The sequence below is a fragment of the Tiliqua scincoides genome, chromosome 3 (genome assembly GCF_035046505.1).
Source record: "Tiliqua scincoides isolate rTilSci1 chromosome 3, rTilSci1.hap2, whole genome shotgun sequence".
NCBI classification, from domain to species: Eukaryota; Metazoa; Chordata; class Lepidosauria; order Squamata; family Scincidae; genus Tiliqua; species Tiliqua scincoides.
The window spans coordinates 75,364,818-75,383,446 of NC_089823.1; the positions used below are offsets into that span (position 1 = coordinate 75,364,818).

Genomic DNA, 18,629 nt, shown 5'->3' on the forward strand with positions numbered 1-18,629 from the left:
GGTCACCCAGGAAGCTTCATGGCTAAGGGGGGATTTGAACCTGGATCATCCAGGTCTAAGTTCATCTCCCAAACCACTACGCCACCCTGGCTCTCTAGGGATAGGACCCTAGGGATAGGAACTAGGGATAGGACCCTTCAGGGAGGAAAATGCAGCCAGCCTGAAAATTTTTCTCTGACGAAAACTTTATGCTGGCCTGATTCAGTGTGAATCCCTATTACTCTAAAATCTCCCCTTCCTCCCACAACGAAGTAGGCTGGGGCTGCCCAAGCTGGCTCAAGAAAGGGGAGGAAAAGCCTTCTCCAACTGAAGGTCAGGCTAAGGGGAATCACTTCAAAATATCATTTTTTTTCTTGCAAGAGAACAGAGAACTAGAACTGAAACCAGATCATCCTATATCAACAACTTGCCTCTCCTTGGAGATCTAGATCACCTGCTCTTATGTCTGCTTATTTGCTTTTGAACCCAAAATATAAGCATGAACTCTTGGGTGTTCCTCACAGGGATGCTTTTGACACCACTTTTAACAAAAAAGGTTGGGACTACATAGGCCAAGGATAGAGCAAGGGCAGATACATAGCCTTCTCTCTTCTGTGTTATTCTTCTCTCTTTTATGTTATTCATCTCTATGATATTCATTTCTGGCTAGGACTGACTGGTTAGGGACATGGTCAGGAGGTGCCATCTCAAAAATGGTCAGTTGCCACCACATCTTGTAGTTGCACAAGTCTTTCAAATGCCACACTGTGTGTTAATGTTTCCTGTCACCATATGTGGGGGAAGGGGGAGAATCCAGGTTACCCCACCATCTCTGAAGTTGGGGAAAGGGAAAGGTGAAAAGCACTTCTCATGTGTACAGTAGGTAATTTGGACTTCAAACACACTCATCCATACCTGCAGTTTTTGGTGGGGGAAGGGAACCGGGTCATAGAGTGGCTGAGGGAGAGTCAGCATGGCTTCTGTAAGGGTAAGTCTTGCCTCACGAACCTTATAGAATTCTTTGAAAAGGTCAACAGGCATGTGGATGTGGGAGAACCCGTGGACATTATATATCTGGACTTTCAGAAGGCATTTGACACGGTCCCTCACCAAAGGCTACTGAAAAAACTCCACAGTCAGGGAATTAGAGGACAGGTCCTCTCGTGGATTGAGAACTGGTTGGAGGCCAGGAAGCAGAGAGCGGGTGTCAATGGGCAATTTTCACAATGGAGAGAGGTGAAAAGCGGTGTGCCCCAAGGATCTGTCCTGGGACCGGTGCTTTTCAACCTCTTCATAAATGACCTGGAGACAGGGTTGAGCAGTGAAGTGGCTAAGTTTGCAGATGACACCAAACTTTTCCGAGTGGTAAAGACCAGAAGTGATTGTGAGGAGCTCCAGAAGGATCTCTCCAGACTGGCAGAATGGGCAGCAAAATGGCAGATGCGCTTCAATGTCAGTAAGTGTAAAGTCATGCACATTGGGGCAAAAAATCAAAACTTTAGATATAGGCTGATGGGTTCTGAGCTGTCTGTGACAGATCAGGAGAGAGATCTTGGGGTGGTGGTGGACAGGTCGATGAAAGTGTCGACCCAATGTGCGGCGGCAGTGAAGAAGGCCAATTCTATGCTTGGGATCATTAGGAAGGGTATTGAGAACAAAACGGCTAATATTATAATGCCGTTGTACAAATCGATGGTAAGGCCACACCTGGAGTATTGTGTCCAGTTCTGGTCGCCGCATCTCAAAAAAGACATAGTGGAAATGGAAAAGGTGCAAAAGAGAGCGACTAAGCTGATTACGGGGCTGGGGCACCTTCCTTATGAGGAAAGGCTACGGCGTTTGGGCCTCTTCAGCCTAGAAAAGAGACGCTTGAGGGGGGACATGATTGAGACATACAAAATTATGCAGGGAATGGACAGAGTGGATAGGGAGATGCTCTTTACACTCTCACATAATACCAGAACCAGGGGACATCCACTAAAATTGAGTGTTGGGCGGGTTAGGACAGACAAAAGAAAATATTTCTTTACTCAGCGCGTGGTCAGTCTGTGGAACTCCTTGCCACAGGATGTGGTGCTGGCGTCTAGCCTAGACGCCTTTAAAAGGGGATTGGACGAGTTTCTGGAGGAAAAATCCATTATGGGGTACAAGCCATGATGTGTATGCGCAACCTCCTGATTTTAGGAATGGGTTAAGTCAGAATGCCAGATGTAGGGGAGAGCACCAGGACGAGGTCTCTTGTTATCTGGTGTGCTCCCTGGGGCATTTGGTGGGCCGCTGTGAGATACAGGAAGCTGGACTAGATGGGCCTATGGCCTGATCCAGTGGGGCTGTTCTTATGTTCTTATGCTTGCTACCATGTCACTGCTACCCCTCTAAGCAAAAAGCAAACTCCTCTCACAACTTTCAAGGCAGGCTGCAAAGCAAAGTGACCCCAGTGTGATGCACAAGTAGGTTTTGAGAAATCTCTTCCTCCCTAACCCAAACCAATGATTTTTTGGGAAAGAGAGAGCTCACCACCACCACCACCAAGTCCTTGATGACGTGGGAATCCCAGAAAATCTTGCTGACTGAGACAGATCTGGTTTGCACTGAAGGAGAACCCTTGTTCCTAGATGTCATTATCTCGATGACCCAGCCTGTTGCCAGGAGAAAGTACAGTACAGAGCAGAATAGAATGTCCTAAATCAGCATTTCCCAAACAGGTACACGTACAACCAGTGCTACAGGAGATGGTGCTGGCAGTATGCCTGGCACCCCCAGACACCCACTGCCTGGCAGCAAGATCACAACAGCAGTAGGAGGCTTGGCAAGCAGAGGTTTTATTGCATTTAAAAAAGGTCTCCCGTCCACTCCAAACCTCTTACTGGTGTTTGTTATGTCACGTCTGGTCTCCCAACCTGGAAGTAACTTGCAATTATGTTCTCAGCAGTTACTTCTGGTGGTACTTCTGATAGGTAGACCATACAAAATGGTACAAAGGGGAAAAATGGTTTGGAAACGCTGCCCTAGATCCATTAGGAAAACCTTATATATTGTCTGTAAGTTTGGAAAATAAAAGCAATGATCAATGCAGGGTAGAAAGAGGGACAAAATAAATATATTTTCTTTTATTATTGGTGGTTCCTTGTTACCAAAAAGGCAAAAACTATTAGGTCTTCAAAAAACAAATGTGAATATTTTCCCAAAGGCATTATTAACAATTAATAATCATTACACTGCTGCCTTGTTTACCTGACCTTCTGTAAATTCAGCTGCCTTGTAATTAGACCCATATTTTGCACATTTATATATTTGTATGCACAGATTTGACTCATTCATTCATCCATTAAAATTTGCTTGACAGACCTAGATGGATAATCAGGGTACAATTTGTATTTACTGGATTATAGAAAATTGCCCAAACTGTTAAGTTCAAGGAAAACGCATTCTTGTCTCTCTCTTGTGACTGATGTAAAAGCAATTACATATCAGAGGATGGCCCCAAGACACTCTGAAGGAGCAGCAAAGCTTTTACAATCTGGTGTCTTTAACAGTATTTTGTTCTTTAAAATGGTGACTGGTTTTTAAAGACTATCTAAAAAGAAAAAACAAAAAGTCACCTAGCACATCTTGTCTAAGCAATGCATTACTCTGTAATTCAAATGGTAAAGTAATTTCCCAGAAAAGTTAAAATGTTGTATTTACTACTAACTTTGTCAAAAATGAAAAGATTAATTCCTTTATGTGTCAGCTCCTCTCATACAAGACCTCAGGGTCTGCTAAAATGTGACATATGGAGAGGATTTTCTCTCAGAAAAAAAAAACTGAATTTTGTACGATCTGGGAAAGTGGAATGGAAATCATCATCTACTCCTTAAGGTATCTCCATGTTATTTCTCAAACAATATCACTGGGAAATAAATAGTAAGATGCAAATACTCTGTAAAAGGAAGGGTTCAAATAGGTTGAGGGGCCAGATTATCCAACCAGCAAATACTCAGAGATCACAGCCATCATTTTGAATCAAATTTTCACTGGTTTTGATGGGAGAGGGAATCAATAGTCAGACTAGTGATTAGCTTTTCAATAGCCATCTGTAACTCCCAACTTTTCTCCATCTCGCTGGCCCAAATCCTTTCACCAGCATCAGTAGTGCTCCCCATTGCTACTTCCTGTCTTTTACTGGGCTGACACACTTGCACCTCCCTCATTCCCACCATGTAAGCTCTCCTTCCCATACTCCACTGACTTTGAAAATCCTCTGTCATCACTGTACTGCCAGTCTAAATTCCTACTTCATCCAAGTTTTCTTTGCTACTGATGAGATGACATCTCTACCCACTCCACACCCTGCCTGTGTCCACAAATGCTAGCAAGTTTCAGATTACACACTATCCACACTCCATGATTTCTGAATTAACTAATTTAAGTGTAATGAAGGAATGGGTGATGAGGTGGCATGTACCCCCACTACTGGTAGGTCAGACCTCATTTCATACCTCTGATGATTTAATAATTTCTGTGGCATGTGTCAGGGTGGTGCAGACCATGGTGGGCACTCCACAAGCCAAACATGTCAGCCCTGTTCTCAGATAGCTACAGAGTAGCTTATAGGTCAAATTTTTAAATGAAACATATCACAAGACACAAAAAGATTTGAAATTCTAAAGCAGAGAAGATTCAACAGAATTACAATATCATGGAATGAAAATGTTAAAGACCTATCAGATGAATGAAGGAAGAGAAAAGAGTAGACAACTGAGGTCTTCCTGATATGGTAGCAAAATGGGAGTTATCAAGGTGATAAACTAGTTTAGAGGTCAAAATGGAGAAAATTTTCAGAAAAAACAATTTTTAAAAGTTAGTAAAGGTGGAGTATTCTTTTCTTTTTTTTAAATGCTTGGCACCAGAAGTGTTTTGGATTTTTATATAGATTTTGGAATATTTGCATATATAGGTGGTGCCTTGGCATCCACAGGTTCTGTTCCTGGAACCCCCGCAGATGCCAAAGTCTGCAGATAACGAAATCCACCAGTCAAGGCACCCAGTTTTCCAAATGCAACCAGAGCTGTGCTCCGGTTGGGTCCAGGAGACTCAGTGGGTCCTCAGCTGTGGGTTTGAGAGCTGTAGTGGGTCAAATCTACAGGTCCCAAATCCACGGATAGAAAGGATCATCTTGGGGATGGGACCCAAGTCTAAACACAAAAATCATTTATGTTTCACATACACCTTATACACATAACCTGAAGCTAATTTCATATAATATTTTGCATACAAGTGTCTCCTTGTATCCATGGATCTGGGTGCTCTCCCATGCCCATACTTTTGTTTTTGTTTAGTATGCTGGAAGGAGGGTGTTTATTGCTTTGAAAAAAGAAACAGTTTTGCTTTGCTGAAGAATGTGACTGCATGTAACCAGTCTAGCGGGAGACTAAGTAAATGTTAACAGGAAGCATAAACTGTCCTGTTAACATTCAGTCAGTCAGTTCAGTTCCTAGGTTGCCTGCAGTCAGGTTCTTCAGTGAAGCAAGACTGTTCCTATTTTAAAGCAAGAAACACCCTGCTTTCAGCAGTACTAAACAAAAATAAGGGTAATAGCATGGGATGGGCCTATGTTATCAATACATCTAGAGTTGTGGCTGGATCAGCACCAATACCATGAAGGATTCAAAGCCACTCCCCAGAGAGGATAAACTGGTATGGTACGGGGAAGTAGGCTGCCTTCAAATCAAAGCATGATGTACTCTTCTTAGAAAATACAGAAAATAGCAAAGTCTATAATGGTTGATGTTTTGGAAGTTTAAAAACACAGGCTTTTCTGGAAACATTGGAGGGATATGGAATAGAAGCCCTACTCCAAAGCTTTTGCTCCATTGTGAAGTAGGAATTCTTTCTGTATCATCAGTGAAATATGGCTTCTATCAGGCATGAAGGCAAATTCTAGGAATATGACTTGAGTTGCACAAGAATAGCGTAGCACAAGTAAAAGCACACCACAAGTTAATTTTGTTTTGTGAACAGCATGGTAGAAACTTTCAGGAATTCACTTTCTCAAGACACTTTGTAAAAATCAGCAGACACAAGCCAGAAAAACTGGCTGTAAATCAGGTCCCTGTAAATCAGGGACATTGCTCAGATTTAGTATAGAGATTGCTTCAGCACACTTAACAATGGCAGAATGGGCAAGTCTTGGCAGATAGTTCTACTGGGAATGTGGATAGCATTGAAAAAACTGGTTCTTTCAGGTTAAGGGCTGACCTCAAACAACCATAATAAAGACACATAACTTGATCTGACCTGACTTATATTATGACCTTACTGTATGTGGTGGGTAATGTATAAGAGTTAATAGATCTCCCTGAATTACTCTGACTCTTTCCCCACAGCTCAGTGCAGCTGTCAACAGGGGACTGCATCAGGACAATTTTAAAAAAGTGATATTCCTATAGTACTAATAAAAAATGTAAAAAATTCATAGTTCAAAGCACAATCCATCTCCACTGCTTGACAAGTATCTGCTAAGAGAAGGAGAAGGATCCCAATTTTTCATAGGAAAAGATTGGAGTTTTTCCTTGGGGAAGCACTACTCCCATAGAGTTTTGCTTACTGAAATTATTATTACTTAAAACAATTATATGCCACTTTTTAAAACAAAAAAAGTTCTTTGCATAACAAAGTGAATGGGGGGGAACTTCCCTGTCCCAAAGAGGCTTTCAATTTACAAAAAGATATGAGCGAGAGAAAAGCAAATAGCCAATAGAAAAGATGCTATGCGGGGTTGAATGAAAATGATCCCCCTCCACTAAATATAACAGAACCACCACTTAAAAGGTGCCTCTTTACCCAGTTAACAGGGTGAAAGGGGAAATGTCTCCTTTTGCTATGAAAATGAACCCTATGAAAATTAAGTTCAACTCTAGAGTTCATACAGATCACATGCATCCACTCAAAAATAAACTAAGTGGTCAGTTTTTTTGGCTCTAAAAAAATTATCATACATTCATGTAAGATATATCTCTGAAAGCATATGGCTGAAATACATCCATGTTCAGAGGCATTCTATGCCTAATTATCAGAAGCTGGGAGCAAATGTGATGACTATCACCGTTATACTCTGCCTGGAATCTTTCCAGGGTCATCTGGTTAGTTTATTTTGGACAGAGAAGATTGACTAGGTAGACCTTTTGGTTTCATTTAGCAAGGAAGTTTGTATGACAAGGATAGCAATTTGAAAAGTTACCAGCATGTAAACAATTTCATTTAAGAAATCTTTAACTGGACTTATGCTTTCCACTTCATCATAGTGAGAAGATGCTGGACTACACCACAATTAAGAAATGAGGAATTTTGAGGTCTACTGAGCACTGAATTTTCATAGCAGCAGAGTAAAAACTTATTTAATAATCTTCAACAGTCTTCTAATTCAGTGGTTCCCAAACTGTGGGTCAAGACTCACCAGTGGGTTGTGACCCAATTCTGATGGATCATGAAACTGAAAAGCTGATAGCTGACAATGAAAATGTATTGAGCCTTATGGAATCAAACAGAGCAGCATGTGCATATTTACTAAAGAGTAGGCAAATGTGCCATGGTTCACTTCAATCAATAATACCTTTATTGGCATATAAGCAGGTAAACAAGATCACAACAGTCACTAAAAGGATAAACATGATGGGGAGGAGAGATAAGAAGTGATTTAAGAGAAAAGGGAAGAAGAGAAAGGCAAAAAGTAAAAAAAAAATTTTAGGAAGGGAGAAATATTTTAATAATTTGGGGTAGAAAACTAGCAACTGCTATAGTAATGTTTGCCTGATTGTCACTTAGCAAAACAAAAAGGGGATCAATAAATGGGCCGGTAGGATGCCTTAAAAAGGGATCCAAATACAGCTTTCGAAGCCATGGTTCACTTCAAAGGCCAGGCTGAGGTGAATGCAACAGAACCAGAATGGTCCTGATCCTATGAATACAGGACCCAATAAACTCTTATGAAAGAAGTCACCTCCCCAGCTGACAACGAAAATGTATTGAGCCCTATGGAAAGTGAAACTGAGCCACACGAGCATGTCTACTCACGAGTAGGTGAATCCGATGACCACAGAGTCAAACAAATGCTCAAGAACCCCCCCTCCAATAGTAAAAAAGATAAAAACAGAAACTTAAGCAACTAGTAAAGTTAATTTTTTTTTTTTTTTAGTCTTAAAGTTAGGTGAGTCCCAATAGGGTGACATTTTTAGAAAGTGGGTCCCAGTGCTAAAAAGTTTGGGAACCACTGTTATAACTCATTCTCATATGTGAAGAATTGTGGCCTGTTCAAACAATACCAAAAATAGTACACAGGAAAGTTTATTCATCAGCTCTCTTGGAGCCAATAGGGTTTTTTTTTTGTTAGATTTATAAGCATACTTTCATAAACTATGTGAATCAATTATGCTTGCTGTTCCTGTACTTAACACTTTCTACACAATATAAAAATATACCACAGGGACACATTATCTGGTAAAAATAGCATAGCTGTATGACAACACACACAAACACTACAAAACAAGATGGGTACTTGTAGTCAAACTCAAGATCAAGTACTTATATATTCAAGATTGAGTACTTTACGTTAAAAAAATAAGCCTTTTTTCCCTTATAGGATTAACAACGAACAGCAATGAGATGTTATACAAAGTGATAATCACAACTATTAGCCTTTATACTTTTCCCATGGATAAAGACTGAATGAGGCGGCTAGTATTTCATTTTAAAAATAGAATGGCTATCCAACATATCAATATTTAATGGGAAATGTATGCCACTTTATCATGAGAATCAGATGTAGAAGCCATCAACCATATATGTTGGGTACAGTTCACTCACTTACCGCAACGCACTTCAGAACAAGCTACCCTAAACCACACATATTTCATTGAAAGCTCCGGGTAACACTTCAAAAATGAACCAGCTAAACAAACTTCCAGTAGCACTTGACAGAGCTACACCTATTCTTCCCATTTCCAAAGCAGTACAGAATTAATTACCAGTTCTATGGATCTATTGTAAGTATAATAGACTAAAGAGCTATCACAGACACATTTATTGTAAAAGCACAATCCCAAGAGTGTCTAGTAGAGGGCCAAAACGATTAACACAAATGCTTTGTCAGATCAAAGATAAAACCTGCACCACCCAATTGAGGGATGAATTAGAACAGTGGGTTATCTTTCAAATTAACCAGGGCAGTTAGTGAGGAAAATTTCATGAAAGTGTAATTCTTAGCCTTTGTGAATCCACACAGCAGGCATTCTGCCAGCTGACAAGATGATGAAATTTTCATGCTTAAAAAAGCCTTCTTCATTTCCCAATTTAGATTAGCTAGTATTTCTCTTTTTTTCTTATTTTCTCTTCTACAGAAATTGTTTAAAACCTAGATCAATCTTTCAAAAGAATAATACATCTATAGAAAGAAAGACAAAAATATAAGGATGTCATCCTTTTAAAAAAGTTTAATATGTGTGTAGATAAAAATGAATAGTTAGAATTATTTGGAATGGCATTGGGAATATTAAGGAATTTACTAGTGAAGTTGCTGCTGAATAGTTTGAACAAGGCATTCTATTGTTTCAATGGAATATGTTTGTTAAAATAGCAAAAATGCTACAAGATTGCAAAGACAATTTTCTAAGCAAATTTAATCTTGACATTCTCAATCTGCATCATGGTATGATGCTGGGTGCCGTCACAATTGCATGACTTTTAATAAGTACTTCAGCAAAATAAGGAATATGAGTGCAAAATGGTCTTATTACCCCTGCGCCAAATGTACAACGTCATCATTAAGAGTCCATTCACGTGTTACCTTGGGCTGCTTTAGTTACTTCTAGGAGTAACACAACATGCAAGCTGCTAGCCACCAGTCTGAACCACAGTAACATTATCTAAAAACCTATCCCAAACAGCTTCAGTGCAATGATTGAGTCAGTCCAACTGTCACTTCAGAGGAATACAGATGCTACAAGCAAAGGTGCCCTGCTCAGATGATACTCTCTCCAGGTATGATGAAAGTTATGCCTTCCTATCTTATCTGAGTGCACCCGTCCTTCCCAATATCTACATATGGGTATAATGTTTGAAGAGACTATACATACAAAAAAACATCTTATGTATGTAGGACTGAACATAATGATCAATATCCCAGCTAATATCTGGATTCACATGTTTGCACTAAATTCAAACATTATGCCCATGACATGTGGGTGGAAAAGCACAATCATTGACCTTATAGAGGACAGAGATCAGGCGATATCATCATCCTAATTAAGTCAAGGTGAAAAACAAGTAGGGAAAGGGAACTACCAAAAGAGGAAGTACAAATCTATATTCCACACGGAACCATCTCCTTTCGTTAAGCTTGAAGCATTCTAAATCAGTAATGGAAGGCAAAATTCAATATGCCACCCCACTATGGCTTCATTTCCTTCAAACTGGACTACTTATGATAGGGACAGAAGTAAAGCTTCAATATACATGTGTGTGTATATAAAAACAAGCTAAACATTACCCACATCACTTGTCTACTTGATGATCTTCAAAGCTATTGAATGAATTACACCACAGCTGTGGAATACAGTTTTCACAACCATTCCAACTCAGCACTGAAAATAAAAATATCAGTTAATAACTTATACCCTGATCCAATTGCCTGAGCCTTCCTGCACTCCACTGCATCTCTCCTATTCCATCAAACTTCCATGTTCTTTCTTTCCATGCTCTTTCTTCACAGAAAGTGGGGAGAGGGTAAGAAAAGAAATGCTTATCTCTATATCCACCTTGACTGGGCCACAAACATATAGTATAGAACACATTTTAATACATATAAGCCCAGCTGGATCAAGCTAAGGACCTATCTAGACCAGCTTCTTGTATCTCAGCTTCTTTACTCAGCTTCTCAGCTTCTCAGCTTCTTTATCTCAGCTTCTTTACTCAGCGCGTGGTCGGTCTGTGGAACTCCTTGCCACAGGATGTGGTGCTGGCGTCTAGCCTAGACGCCTTTAAAAGGGGATTGGATGAGTTTCTGGAGGAAAAATCCATTATGGGGTACAAGCCATGATGTGTATGCGCAACCTCCTGATTTTAGGAATGGGTTAAGTCAGAATGCCAGATGTAGGGGAGAGCACCAGGATGAGGTCTCTTGTTATCTGGTGTGCTCCCTGGGGCATTTGGTGGGCCGCTGTGAGATACAGGAAGCTGGACTAGATGGGCCTATGGCCTGATCCAGTGGGGCTGTTCTTATGTTCTTATGTTCTTATCTCAGTGGCCCATGAGATGCCTCAGGGAAACTGGAAGGAACTTCCACTTTACTTGCAGATGTGACCAGGAGGTATTTGAAAGCCCACAGAGGCCAATGAAGTGGGTTGCAGGCCCAACACAACCCATAAATGGCCTCCTGGGGCTCCCAGAAATGCTTTTCGGAACAGGACTGAGCACTGGTCGCAACCCCACTGCACATCAGATAGCTTGCCACCCACAATTTGGCAAACACTGCTTAACTTGTTGCTAGTCCTTTGCATCTGGCATTTAGAAAATAGTTACCTTTAAAACCCAGAGGACGAGTAGTCATTAAGGCTTGCAAGCCTTGATGGACTTTTCCTCCATAGATCTTTCTAAAGCCCTTTTGTAGGCATCTAGGCTAGGTTTCATCACAGCATCCTGTGATAAGGAGTTCTACAAATTACACATTGGTTAAATATTTCCTTTGCTAACTCTCCCACCACACAGTTTTGGTGGATGTCCCCTGGTTCTGGTGTGGTATGAGGGGGAAAAGAACTTCCCTCTATCCACTCTAGCTATCCCCTGCATAACATATGCCTCAATCATGTGTCCGCCCCACCCCCGGCACCATCTGTCTAGACCAGGGTGGATAAACATTTTGGCAGGAGGGCCACATTATCTGTCTGGCAATGTGTCAGAAAAAATAAAGAATCAATTTACATTTCAAATTTGAATAAATTTACATAAATGAATACATTAGAGATGAAACTTACAGGAATGAATGAATTTTACTGAGCTTATTTATAATACATATGAGAACTATAATACAGGCATATAGAATCACATGAGATTATGATCTGGTTTGCCGCACACCTCCTGCACACTGAAAACATACAGACCAAGCCAGAAACACATGGAGACGCAAGTTGCTCAGAGGCACTGGGGGGGGGGGGTTTAAAATAATGCCCAGGGAAAAGGAGAAAACACAAGGAGACTATAAAAGACCTTGCTCTAACACAGCCTACAGTTTGTGTCTGGCAGTTGTGACCAGCAGTCGTGAGCTAGTGAGAACACCAACAGTCTCTGATAGGCCAGAAGCTCTTTGGAGACTGGTGGCTCCCTGCAGGCTGGATTGCGGGTTCCCAAGGGCCACAAATGGCCCTGGGCCAGGGTTTGCCCACCCCTGTTCTAGAATGAAGAGCCCCAAACTTTGTAGTCTTGGGATGTGACCAAGTCAACTAATCATTTTGGTCACTCTCTTCTGCACCTTTCCAGTTCTGCTATGTCCTTTTTGAGATGTGGTGACCAGAACTGGACAAAATACAGTCAATTCTCTTTATATGCAAATTCGCTTACCTGCGAGAGGCAGAATTGCTACCTCTCTCTTGTTATCTAGACTCTGTTCTCATTATTCGCGAATACTGTCTGGACTGGATCAATTTTCTGCATCAAATGGGCATTGTATTGACCCATGCAGAATTGTCAGTCACATTTGTGTCAGCTTCCAGACTTGCCCCACCATCTTGGGCACTATCTCGGAGACTTCAGCTTAACTTTCACAGCCCTGGTGATGATAGGAGGCCTCTAGAAGGCTACCTGAGGGTTGCTCTGGGGCTGGGGCAAACCCAGGGAAGGAGCCAAGAGACAAGTAGAGGAGGAGGATTGGTGAAACAACCTCATTCCCATTGCTGAATTCTGAGGCCTCGTTGAACCAACAACTTTCAATGAGTCAAGGGATAGCCAGCACAGAGAAATTGCCATTGCTACAACTATCAAGGGATAGTTGATCAGCACAGAGGAAGAAGCATAAGATGTTAATGAGCCCTCACTATCATTCAGCCCCATAGGCTTCAAGATTCAGGCTCACATAAAGATTGTAGAGTGTATGGTGAAGGGGTGTCCTTGAACCTAACCCTATTTTCAAAGATTCAGTATCTGCTAATTCAGTATCCACTAAGTTTTCCAGCAACCGAACCCTAGCAGATAACAAGAACTGACTGTAAGTCAGGTTTTGTTTCACCATCTATTGTACAATTGCATAACATTGGCCATTTTATTTTCAATCCTTTAAAAAAAATAAAAATGATCCCAAGCATGGAATTGACTTTCTTCCCAGTCGTTACACCCTAGGTCAACACTTTCATTGAGCTGTTCACCACTAGCCCAAGATTCTTCTCCTGAACCATCACAAACAGCTGAGAACCCATCAGCATAAATGTGAAATTTAGCGTTCTTGCCCCAATGTGCATTACTTCACACTTACTTACATTGAATCACATCTGCCATTTTGCTGCCCATTCCCCTGTTTAGATAGATGCTTTTGGAGCTCTTCACTATCTCTTCTGGACTTTACCACCTGGAAAAGTTTGCTGTCATCTACAAACCTGAACACCTCACTGCTTATCCCCAGTTCCAGGTCATTTATGAACAAGTTGAAATGCACCAGTCTCTAAACTGATTTTTGGGACACACCACTTTTCAGCTTTCTCTACTGTGAAAATTGTACAGTAACATCCACACTTTGTTTCCTATTCCTCAACCAGTTCCTAATCCATAAGATGGCTTGCCCTCTTATTCCTCAACTGTTGACTTTTCTCAGGAATCTTTTGTTGATAAAATTTCTGAACTTCTAGTGTATGTTTTTTGAGGACAGAAATATATGCACCAGGCAGAGAAAGTGAGGAGCTGAGTAAAAAGCTAAGAATACAAGTCTAGGCAGGTCTACTCAGAAGTAAGTCCCACTGAGTTCAGTGGAACTTACTTCCATGTAAGTGTGAAGCTTCAGAATTTCAGGTTGTAATTCTATCACCATCTTGTGGTGGGGCAGCAGTCAGAGGGAGCATTTGCTCCCTTACCTTGGGGTTTCATTGTGGCTGCACCAGTGCTGGAAAATTAGATAGGATTGGGCCCTAAATCAGATGGATTTAAACACACACAAGAGGGGTAAGCCATGTTATTCTGTTGCAGAAAAAAAGGAATATTTCATGACATTTTAATGACTAATAAAAATACTGCTTCCATGAGACTGAGGGTCCAACTTTCCAGTGCTGCTGCAGCCATGCCAACTGGGCAAGCACTGTATCCTGTTGGGGGGGGGGGGGAAGAGTCATGGAAGTCTCCTCAAGGTAAGGGAACATTTGCTCCTTTACCTTGGGGCTGCATTGCAGGTGCATTGGAAAGTTGAATATGATTGAGCCCCAAATCTATCAGATGCAAGAAGTTGTCACCTAAGTAGTAGAATGTATATACCCTGAGTACAGAGAAAGGAAAAACCTTTTATTTTTAATTTTTACAAAGTGAGGCCAAAAGGCTAGCAATGCAAGAGGCAGTTAAGTTTGCAATCTTATACATTCTTACCTGGGAGTTAAGTCTCATTGAAGGGTTTAGATATATCATGCACTAACATTCTATCTTAGACAAAAAGCTTCATCTCATACACACTTGCTCTGGAATTTGCCAAAGCAAGGAATTTGCAAAACCAATGTAACAGTCCTAGCAAAAGTTCAACTGCTTAATTATCCTTCAGCAAATGAGTTCAAAGATACTGATTCGGATATTCCTCAGGCAGTTACTGGGAAATGACCATGAACCTACAATACAAAAATTTATAGTGTACTTTGTAATAATTATGTTACCATAACTAACTCTCATCACCAATTTGGAATCTGCCTATTCTGAAGCAGTGGAACTAAAATAATTGCACAGACTATAAAGTTGCTTGACAATACTTTTGCAAGCATTAATAAGATAAACACAACCAAGCATTTTAGCTTGAGTATATAACTGGCCTTTACTAGCTTGGTATTAAATGACAAGATCACAGTGTGCCCAAAAACCACATGCTGGGAATAGACTTCCCACCCACCCTGACCCTCTTACCCTTTAGAGGCTTGCAATGTCCTCCAAACCCAGAAATGGCAGTGACATCAATGCGTGACACGTTTTGCGTCATCATCACTTCCTTCCAGATTTTGAGGATGTCGCAAGCTGGGTAAGATTCGGAAGCGCTGATCTAGCTCATTGGTTCAGTTCCAAGATGTACTATAAAAACAAATGGCTAGAATGGTGCTTTCCTACTACTGCCACAGTGTGAGAAAGACATACTATTGCTTCATACAGATACAAACTGAGCACAAAAGTTTATAAATTTGAAACAGACTAATGCACTGATCCTCATGCTAAATATAGTTTCTCTGTGTATGTTAATATTGAGCATACACAAGTACTTTGAAGAGTAAATAGATATAGATGAGAATAAGCAGTAACATTTGAAAACTTCATCTTGAGTTACTATGCAGAAAGGAAAAGAATGAATCCAAGTTCTTTCTTATCTGTTTCTCGTGCTTGGACTTAGATACATTGCTATAAAGCTGAATTTCAATTACCTCAATCTAAAACTATTCAAATTCCTCAGTATTTCCCCTTCCCAGCTATATATAGTTCCATATAAGATCATGAATAGTGATTCTTTGGGTCTAAACTTCCTATTCCAAATGTTCTATATCAGTCTCTCTCAACCAGTGGTACTCATACCACTAGTGGTACTTGAGCTGATGTCCAGTGGTACGCGTAGGACCCCCAGACCCCTGCCACCTGGCAGCGAAACCAGAAACGCAACATGACAAGCAGCAAGAGGAGGCTTGGCTTGGTGGGCAGAGCTCCAGCATGAACCTTCTGCATGTTTGGAAAAGCCCTCCTGTCCCGTCCCTCCCAAGCCTCTTACTACTGTTTGTTGCACTGCGTCTAGCCTCCCAATCCAGAAGTAACTGGTGATATTGGTGGATATCATCACCAATTACTTCTGATGGTACTTCCAATAGGTGGACCATGCCAAGAGGTACAGCTGGGGACAAATGCTGAGAAATGCTGTTCTAGATATCACGAAACAGATCAGGCAGCGTTAAATACAGTGCCCAAAATATTAAAAAAGTTGTCAAAGAAGTACTAGTTTCCAATATTTATTTAGATAGAAAACCTAAGATGCTTTTTGCATACACAACTCTTTAGAGATTAATCTATTGGTAGTCTCCCAAAGGCATTAGCTTGTAAAACATTCTAATTTGCTTTCCAAATATTGTACAAATCCACTTGAATCAAGGAGGTTGCATAGGCAGAAATGATTAGCAGCCAAGTCATCTTCATTGCAGTTCTCTAAGATTATGAACTGACTGATAACTTGACTGGACTAGTTAGCCAATTTTTTTGTTTTTAAAAGGCTTTTACTGAGCAATACATCTTGGACAATTATACAGTACACACAATGAAATCATCAACTATGTCCACTAACACTTTTTCCAAAGCAGTGATTTGTTTAACTGATCGTCAACATGCTGTCTTCAGAACAAACTCTATAGAGTGCAACAGTTAAACACTGTGCAGAGCTTAGGGGTAACACTTCTGGCAAAAATCCTATAGAAATAAGTGCAGCTTGCACACTCGACACCCTTCACAGATTAGGCTGCATGACAGCATCTACGTAATGTAAAGAAATATTTGAAGTATCTCTTGCCATGAGAAAATCACATTAAAACTGAGAAGCGTTTTTTGTATCTAAATCATGGAAAATAGATCTAAAATATATCTACTCAGAATACAAGCATTTGGGCAAGGAAAAGATGTCCTTCAAGTAACTAATATAAAACTAAAGAACAAAGTTACTCACGCTGTAGTACTTTTTAATGAATCGTCTTATATCCAAGATTAGCTTGTTGTTAATTTGCTTTACATAATTTAGCGGGGATTCATCACATTCTTTTTTGCTACATTGTAGCAAACTGGCTTCAATCAGCAGGCCCTACAGATTTAAAAGTAAACACCATAAATGAACATCCTGAGCATAGTTGTTGACACAAGCTTTGAAATCACTCTTATGCAAGTATGCAGCTTAAAGACATTCAAAGTCAAGAGGTACTTTTTATTTTATTACTAATTCCACAGGGAATAAAAGATCACATATACAAGAATAGCCTGCATGTTGTACTGAAAGATATGCAAACTTTGTAATCTAACATAACAAAATTTTCAGTGTATACACAGATGAAATGAGCTAATAAAATGTCCCATAATACAGAAATGCATTGCAGGGCAGCATAGTGAGTCCCATGCCCCACCTCCCCTTCCCATTACTTTTGTGTAATGGGAACCCCTACTTTTGTGATCCTATCCAACTACTCCCTCACAACATTAAGCAATTCCAGGTGGAAGAGATTGCAGAGCTTGACATCCGCTCTTCTTACACTTAGCCCATCTGTAAGTTGTCAAGCCTCCATGCAATTAACTATCTTATTTACAGCTGTAATGAAACAAAGTCAAGGATTTACCAAGTAGTGCTGATCTGTGCCTGCCTTTTCCTCTCACGTGCTTCCAACAACTGCTTTGTTTTGATTCAAAGAACCCAGAACATCTGCTGTTTGTCCAAATTAACTTAAAATAATTACTTTTAATTTAGATAAAGCATTTATTTGCTTTAACTTTCAAGGTTTTCACTACTCCACAGCCTGCTAATTTGTGAATAACTGGTACACGCATAACATTGCAACAGAGTTAAATAGTTGGCTGTGTTTCAAGTTCTGATCCAAGGTCACAGATACATTTTTTGGCAGCACTTCTCAACAGGAACGTACCCAATGACTTTTTATGTCTGATGTACAAAGACAGCAGGGGAGATAACACAGAAGAAACTTCTGTATAAAAGGGAAGGGGGATGTAAAAATACAAAACAGAAGTTTTCAAAAATGCTCTCTTCCAATTAATTTGATTTAGGATAACTAAACGTTATTGAAACGACTTTATTAAATTGATAGTTTCAAGTTGTTAATTGTGTGGAAAATTCTGAAAAAAAAATTTCAGAGTAGTGATGCCAATAGCACATGACAAATTTGTCCTAAGAATAGTATGCAAAAATGAATTTGGCATCAATGTACAAACGCAAACATAAATAGAACTGGCTCTTTTCCTTCATAAAAGCATCTCTTATTCAGAGAATCTGTTTTCAAATGGAAAATATGACATACTAACCGAACCATCAAATACATTGTCATAAATGTTCTCTGTCCCGCATTTTGGGCAGGCAAACTTGAATCTTTCACAGTCTTTATATTTTTCTTCATCAGTGAGCTGAACAGGGCCACCAAGCAAGACATCATTCTCCTCATCTTTATGATAATGGTGATAGACTTTGAACTGTGAGGGATCCAACCCTATTAATAAGAAATATATATTCAAAGTCCAAAAGAAAGGAATTCATCTAAGTTGACACATCAGCCTCAAACGGGAGTTACAAACTGCAGCACCCAAAGTAAACTGAATCCTCAGAAAGAGGATGCTTAAATACATTTTTTCCACTTTTAACCTAAGACGAAGATCTGAGTAACATGAAGAAATTACTTATCTTTTCACACAAAATTGCTTTATAA

General features: G+C 40.2%; 1 protein-coding gene across 1 annotated transcript in view; it reads right to left on the reverse strand.

Moving 5' to 3' along the window:
* POLA1 (DNA polymerase alpha 1, catalytic subunit) overlaps positions 1–18,629 on the reverse strand; it is a 247,703-nt gene that overhangs the window by 126,560 nt on the left and 102,514 nt on the right. Inside the window, 2 exon segments of the mRNA XM_066619493.1 lie at positions 16,877–17,008; positions 18,232–18,413. Coding sequence (XP_066475590.1) covers positions 16,877–17,008; positions 18,232–18,413 — 314 coding nt within the window.